This window comes from Hylaeus volcanicus, chromosome 3, assembly GCF_026283585.1.
Source record: "Hylaeus volcanicus isolate JK05 chromosome 3, UHH_iyHylVolc1.0_haploid, whole genome shotgun sequence".
NCBI classification, from domain to species: domain Eukaryota; kingdom Metazoa; phylum Arthropoda; class Insecta; order Hymenoptera; family Colletidae; genus Hylaeus; species Hylaeus volcanicus.
The window spans coordinates 106,575-114,025 of NC_071978.1; the positions used below are offsets into that span (position 1 = coordinate 106,575).

General features: G+C 40.6%; 2 protein-coding genes across 8 annotated transcripts in view; one reads left to right on the forward strand and one right to left on the reverse strand.

The window, feature by feature from the left end:
* The window catches only part of LOC128873729 (adenylate cyclase type 2), a 16,741-nt gene that overhangs the window by 4,111 nt on the left and 5,179 nt on the right, over positions 1-7,451 (reverse strand). For 4 of the 6 annotated variants that reach the window (XM_054117505.1, XM_054117501.1, XM_054117503.1 and 1 more), the window contains 4 exons: positions 5,807-5,970; positions 5,280-5,520; positions 4,898-5,152; positions 4,678-4,795 (listed from right to left, as the gene is read on the reverse strand). In XM_054117505.1, the coding sequence (XP_053973480.1) occupies positions 4,678-4,795; positions 4,898-5,152; positions 5,280-5,520; positions 5,807-5,970 (778 nt within the window). Of the gene's footprint in view, positions 1-4,042; positions 4,472-4,677; positions 4,796-4,897; positions 5,153-5,279; positions 5,521-5,806; positions 5,971-7,451 lie in introns of those variants that run through there. The other 2 variants (XM_054117507.1, XM_054117502.1) reach the window with 2 other exon arrangements.
* LOC128873733 (chitooligosaccharidolytic beta-N-acetylglucosaminidase) lies at positions 7-4,076 on the forward strand. 2 transcript variants are annotated; one of them, XM_054117515.1, is made up of 6 exons: positions 7-778; positions 1,661-2,072; positions 2,192-2,638; positions 2,730-3,241; positions 3,322-3,452; positions 3,670-4,076. In XM_054117515.1, the coding sequence occupies exons 1-6, from the start codon at positions 708-710 to the stop codon at positions 3,900-3,902; spliced, it is 1,806 nt and encodes a 601-aa protein (XP_053973490.1). In that variant the 5' UTR covers positions 7-707; the 3' UTR covers positions 3,903-4,076. The 2 variants fall into 2 exon arrangements, with proteins under 2 accessions (XP_053973490.1, XP_053973491.1); XM_054117516.1 differs by having other exon boundaries at positions 1,707-2,072.

Sequence of the window (7,451 nt, forward strand, 5' to 3'; positions counted from 1 at the left end):
GGAAAACACTGACCAATCAGAGCGCGCGTATACCGTTGGTGCTGCCGTGTTAGCGAAGGCTACGAAGGCATCGAAGGACCTTGACGCGGCCGCCTAGCGCGTAGCCTTCGCTACCGCGGCAGCACCAACGGTATACGCGCGCTCTGATTGGTCAGTGTTTTCCGTTAATATCTGCTTAACGAAGCCCCATCGGACATTTTCGCAAAGGAAAAAGTTGTTTCAAATCACCTCCCGAACCACCCCTTTCAAGGAACTCCAACACTTTTGGGACACCCTGTATACGTCGACCGACGTAATTTTTTCTGCTGTTGAGCAACATTCGATCGTATTACTTAAATTTTTGCCGTAGAATCCCGTAGAATGTCCTCGACTACCGGTTTCACGATTAATGTTAACGACGTACTTACAAGTTGTTGGTTTTTTTTTAAACAAGAAATTGTCGAATAATTTTGTTAACTTACGAGATAATAAATGGGAAAGTTAAATAAATAATTTATTAAGCAGGATGTATTTGTTTTCGTTGTCGGATATGTTAGGACGATTGATAAATTTAGTAGATGACAATGTCGATACCCCGGTCACTCTTTAATCCCCCCTTCCGATAAAGGTGCGTTCGAAATTGTGTGGAGAGAAGAATAAAACTGTTGGATGAAAGGCATGCGAGCACATATGTATCGAGTGTCCTGAAGCCACAGGTGATAGGAAACATGATTATTCTCTTAATTACGTTGTTTTTCGTACAAGTTAACATCAAAGTCGATGCCAAGGATACGTATGGGTATGTATCGTGTTTACTTTGGATAATTTATACACATTTAATTTTAGTCTGTTCAGACAAAACCGTTAATTTTACTACGAAAAAAGGCTAACTCGATTTAGTTATAGATACGACCAATAGCGGGCGTGTAAATCGGTTAGATTAGACTGACTAAACGACACTACACGATACGATTCGACCGACTGTTCTATTGTTTACGATAAAGGAAATTTATTTACATTTACACGTCGAAGACGTGTTTTCCATAGATTTCATTTTGCTTCGTGGAATCGAATTATCTTTTGTAATGATTTGTTTATACACGTACATGCATGCACACATCGCACGTTGAAAGCTTCAAAGTAATATACATATGTATATTATAATTGAGACCCTATACTATAATATTGTAGAAAGCCGAATATATTGTATTACTTGATTTCGCTACACACTTATGGACCAAATATTTGAAATCACTCGTTGACTAGTAAGCGTTCGTAACTGATACGCGGTATCAGTTTTGTTAAAAAATTATACAAGTTGACTATTTCTGCTACATTCGGAGAAAGTAAAACAAATACATAAGTTGGTATAGATATAGGTGCACGTATACGTGTGTATGTATATATTAGAGGTCCATGAATTCTTTTCGTCTAACAATAAGGAGAAAGTGACCGCATCGTTAAATTTGGCATCAACCGAGACGCACATGTTTTGCCAATTTTTAAACTCCAGCTGTAACAACCGATACATATGCACATGATAGCATTTCCTCTGGATACCATGTATAATAATAATAGCTTTTATGAGCGGTTCTGCTTGAAAATTTCATGATTATTTTTTAAAGGGACAGTAGAAAGTATTGAAAAAAGAAAAAAAAAAAAGTAATACTTTTGCTCACAGTTTTCCATGGTACTATAAATGCGAAGGTGGTCTTTGTAAAAAGCAGGAAATTACGGAGGACGTGATTTCACCATTTTCGTTGGAAGTATGCGAATTGTTTTGCGGTGCGTCCAGTTCATTGTGGCCGAAACCAACGGGGCATTTATCTTTAAGCAAAAGAATGGTCCAGCTTGATCCTGAGAAAATTTCGATAGCTGATTTAGAAAGTCTGAAAGAAATTGGAGATCTCCTTGGAAAGAATCTGGCTTTACTGAAACACAATGCACAGAAATCTGGTAGGAAATTGGTGGCAGAAAGTGGTGGGTTGGGCATGCTTGTTCGATTTACAGGAATCCTCGAAACTAGCAACGTTAAATTAACGTTGAACACGGACGAAAGTTACACTTTGACTATTACGGAGGTGGAGAAAACGGTGAGGTTGTCAACCAATTCTATTAATTTGCTTGTTAAACATTCTCGTTATCGATTTCTCGTACACAAGGGAAAACTAAATATACAATTTATATGTATATGTATGAATGTAACATTTAGATGTTGAATGCAACGATAACGGCGAAATCATATTTTGGTGCAAGGCACGGTTTGGAAACGTTGAGCCAGTTAATCGTTTTCGACGACTTAAGGGATCAGATTCAAATTCCAAGTCAGGTATCGATATCGGACGGACCCGTTTACCCCTACCGCGGATTATTGTTGGACACTAGTCGCAATTTTATTGAAAAGTCGATAATACTGCGAACAATCGATGGAATGGCCATGTCGAAGATGAATACGTTACATTGGCATATCATCGATTCCCATAGTTTTCCTTACGTCGGTAGAACGTGGCTGAATTTTTCAAAATTCGGTTCTTATACACCTGAGAAGATCTACAATGAGAGAGATGTCGAGGAAATTGTCGAGCATGGATTGATTCGGGGTGTTCGAGTATTGCCGGAATTCGATGCACCTGCCCATGTAGGGGAAGGATGGCAATGGGTGGGTATGCGCTCTAACATAACAGCTTTCGGTCGAATTTCCGAATTACAGAAATTTACCGTGTACGTTCAACGTCCTAATCGGTTTCAAGGTTGATGACGACGCTGTAGTTTGCTTCAAAGCAGAACCCTGGAGAAATTATTGCGTCGAACCGCCTTGCGGTCAACTTAATCCGACCAATGAAAAAGTATACGAAATTCTCGAAGGTATATATAAAGACATGATCGAGGATTTCCAGCCAGACATTTTTCACATGGGCGGGGACGAAGTGAATATAAATTGTTGGAATTCATCGTCCGCTATTACAAATTGGATGCAGACTATCAAAAACTGGGAGTTATCCGAGTCGAATTTCTATAAGCTTTGGGATTACTTCCAACGAAATGCATTGAACAAATTGATTCTCGCTAACGGAGGTAAAGAGATACCCGTCATTTTATGGACCAGCGGCCTGACCAACGCGGAAAATATTAAATATCTCGATCCAAAGAAATATATCGTACAAATTTGGACATCCAAAGATGACCCTACCATCGGTAGATTATTGCGGAATAATTTTAAAGTCATCTTTTCCAATTATGACGCTCTGTATTTAGATTGTGGGTGAGCAAACCTACCGAAATTATCAAATACTTACTTTCTATTTCATTTCCAAAGTCGAATATTTTTTTTTTCTTTTTCAGATTTTCGGCATGGATAGGCGAAGGTAATAACTGGTGTGCTCCTTACAAAGGTTGGCAAAATGTTTACGACAATTCCCCTTTGAAGATAGTCGCGTCGCATCATCTCGAAACGAAAAGAAATCTCATATTAGGTAAAACTTGTTCTTTTACGTAATGATCGTCATCATTTTAGGGTCAAGTATCGGTCTCTGAATTACGATATCTCAATTAACGTTAAACTTTTCGTTAAAAAGAAAAGTTACCAAGAGCGGTAACTCTTGGTATCCAGTTAACGAAAGAGAGCTATAGTTAAAGATGAAGAGATCGATGAAATATGCGTGTATGTACATGTACATGTACATGTAATAGGAGGAGAAGCGGCTCTTTGGACGGAGCAAGCCGACGGTATGACGATCGATTCGAAAATCTGGCCTAGAGCAGCAGCACTCGCTGAAAGATTGTGGGCAGAGCCAACCTCGAGTTGGATTCACGCGGAGCAGAGAATGCTCAGGCATAGAGAACGATTTGTGAGAAGAGGAATCGCTGCGGAAAGCTTGCAACCTGAGTGGTGTTTGCAAAATCAAGGCCAGTGTTATGCGTAATTTACTTCCCAAGTTCTTCAACGATTCGACTTTCTTTTTTCTTTCCGATCGATAAGTAATAATATTCTATAACTATTTTCTGCTTTATCTTGCATTGAAATTGTATTTTGTTAAATCTTATTGTATCGAAAACTACCATGTTAGAAGAAAAATATCATTTTATTTCGATAATCATTGATTTCTGTCATTGTTTAGGCGAAACAAACGCTTTTATTTCCTTGTCGTTAACCAATTATAGGTACTAAATCTATTCAGATTTTTTAACGTGGCTAAGCTTCGATTAGCCATTTAAACATTTGCAGACTAGTGATTCTCGTCTTTGTTGTCGAATGGTGTTTTCACAAAATACGTGATCAACGTGCCCTTCCCTTTAACATAAATGGGCCCTCGGCATGTCAATTTGTAACCAGCAGCCATCAAAATCTTGGCCGTATCTTCGGTGACCTGAAGTTTTCCCATTTCTCCGCAACTGTCCATCCTCGATGCCACGTTTACAGTATTACCCCAAATATCGTATTGAGGTTTTTGCGCCCCAATCACGCCTGCTATCACCGGTCCGTGATTCAAACCTTCTCAAAAGAAATGTTGTTCTCCGTACAATGTATACAGTAACAGTGCAGTGGGTGAAACCAGTATTATTCGCACAATCACTTTTTCCAAATATTATCATTAATATTGTATCGTACTAATATCAAATATGCATCCACATGCAAACAGACATACGATTTGCATGCATTTATTAACAGTCACTCTATACTCGATATTCGATACTCACCTATTCTCAGTTGAAATCTTTGAAAAGATTCTTTATTGATTTGATCTAGAATAGTCATCAAAGCAAGAGCAAATTCGACGAGAACGATTACATTGTGATCTTGTTGGTTCAACGGATCCTAAAAGTTAATGGGCGGTAACAAAATCACTCGACAGACTTTGCAGTTTTAAGTCTGGTGTCTTGAAACATTGTTGGTATAAATAAAACTTGGCAACATTACCTTTCCATCGGCGTCTTCTTTGCCTGGACTGAGTCCAGAGGCAACCATATACGTGCTACCGATAGTTTTAATCTTTTCGATTCCGGAAAACTTTGGTTTCAGCAATAGTTTATCAAAGTCGCAAATAATCTCGTTTAAAAGTCTGAGACATTCTAATCCTTGTTTATTTATGTCAGTTTCATCATAGAATTCCTTGTAATTTGGAATCGACGCAAACATGACGGCGATACTATTATACCTTTCGTGATAAAGATCCTGCTCGAATGAAAAAAAAACGAAAGAAAAAGAAAAGGAAAACATCGTAAGGTAAAATCTGTAAAATTGTAGTGAAAATTTTGTATCGTATCATTTCTCCCGTGTAGGACTTGGGGACGAAACTCACCTGAGTAGCTCTGTCGTTTGCTAAGAAATGCTCCGCTACATGAGCAGGTAGTATGTTCTCGAGGAGAATCTTGTTAATACCCCTCATAGTTTCAACTTGGTCCTGTTCGATTTTCAGTTTACTTTGCCACAGAAAATCAGTTCTCGACGCGTATTCCACTTGTCTGTCTAAAACGTGTAGTACGAGGCATACGAGTGCGAAGAAATATCCAATTTGAAGGAGGCAGTGAATGTGGTAAAGTCTGCGAAATACCTCGTCTGCTTTTTCTTTCTTTCTATCAAATGTTCACACGGCACACACACGGCGCACGCACGCACGCACGCACGCACGCACGCACGCACGCACGCACACACACGCACGCACGCACGCACGCACGCACGCACGCACGCACGCACGCACGCACACACACACCAAAACAAAACAAAACAAAACAAAGGCGAAATGCAATAAAAACGAGCAGCCAGCTAATCGAATAGAAAGGAGGTAAGGGTAAGGGTAGGGGTAGATTGAAGATTTTTTTCGCTTACCCGTCATTTTCGATCGTACAGTATGATTTTATAGCTGGTGCTTGCGAAAACGTTACGAGCATCATTGTTACGGAAACGAACATTGCACAGAATTTGAGGAAGAACCCGACTCGTAGATAAGTCCAACCAACAATTAGAGACATCACTGCGGAATAGATGTACAGCTGAAACAACGATATTATTTCTTTAACCTCGAGTTTTATCCAAGTATACATCATTGATTCTACACGCGCAACTTTATGGTTAATTATTTATTTAATGAAATTACAATAGATCGACATCTATCAGTTAACGAATTAAGTAAATGTACAGTGAGTAATAAATATATTTGGACAGTAAGACACGTTAGACATTCCTTCCAATTTTTTACCGTATTTAATGCTTTAAATCGTTGTAAACTGGGCATTTGAACAAGGCAGTTTAGAGATAGAGATAGAGATAGAGGGGAGAGAGAGAGAGAGAGAGAGAGAGAGAGAGCCGACGCCGACGCGAATAAGTCGCACGGGGAAACTATATCAGCGTAGTTGTTTGTATCGTATCAAAATTTCACGGCGAAATGTAATCGTTTGCCAGCAGCGAATCACAGTAACACGGTAAGAGACAGCTCCGTAGCGGTACTGCAGTCTCTTTCGAGTATGGCCAATTTCCGTTGTTCCGGTGCGGGGCACGTAGTTTGTCTTTCGGCCGCAGTAGCACGTGACTTTTGTTACGGCGCGTCATTACGGCACTACGCGGCCCTCTTATAATCCAACCAAGATAACAGCCGCGGAACAAATGCGTCCCGTATAAATTCGTATTAGCGCCGCTTATGCGCTCATTTTTCGCGACCTTCCAAACTTTTCATCCAACGTCGTTCGTCGTGGTCGTGATTCAAATTACGCGTGACTTTTCCTACCAAGATCATCCTCCTTTTCCCTGTTTGTCGACAATCTTACGAAAATTATACAAACGGACTCCTTGCTTGTTTCCAACTCAAATGATTTGGGATTCATCGCAGGCGAAAGCGACACGATTTTATCGAAAACAGTTGTTGCGTCATCCTGTTCCGATTTCGCGACACGCGATACATATCGTACGGAGCAAGGCAGGAAATTGGAACGTTTACCCTCAGATTCCAAAGCAAACACGTATCTCTTGTACGAATGTAAACGTTTATTAGTCTCAGATGGGGACACGCGGTTATTTTAATCCACGCGGAGAGAGAAACGATCCGTTTGCCCTTTGCCGCGGGGTTGATCGCGTCGAATAATAACAACACTCTCTCCGTTCCGAGAATTCCTTCCTACGAGCTCGCCAACTCGCAAGTGCTCCCAAGTAGGAACAAAGCCACATCGCGAACCGTAACTTGCCTTGGCATCGCTCCCCGCAGGACCGCAAACTTGCGAGATTGCTAACAATAAGCACTGTCGCGTGGCTATCTTTTGCCGCTCTCAAGCACGATGCTTTCATCGGAACGATCTCGGCTGGCGAACCGTCGCGTCGGTATCGTCGATCGACCAAATGCATCCTCGTTACAAATAATTGCGAGTTTTAAGGAAATTAACTCGGACGCGTTATCGAGAAATCTACTCAAAGTGCTCGAGCAGGAGAGCGAGAGAGAGAGAGCGAGAGAGAGAGAGAGAGAGAGCGAGAGAGAGAGAGAGAG

What these genes read in the sequence shown, in the direction of transcription:
- LOC128873733 (XM_054117515.1), top strand. Translation starts at nt 708, where the DNA reads ATGATTATTCTCTTAATTACGTTGTTTTTCGTACAAGTTAACATCAAA. An exon ending in GATGCCAAGGATACGTATGG is followed by an intron (nt 779 to 1,660) that starts GTATGTATCGTG and finishes TTTTGCTCACAG; the next exon opens with TTTTCCATGGTACTATAAAT. An exon ending in GAAAAGAAATCTCATATTAG is followed by an intron (nt 3,453 to 3,669) that starts GTAAAACTTGTT and finishes TACATGTAATAG; the next exon opens with GAGGAGAAGCGGCTCTTTGG.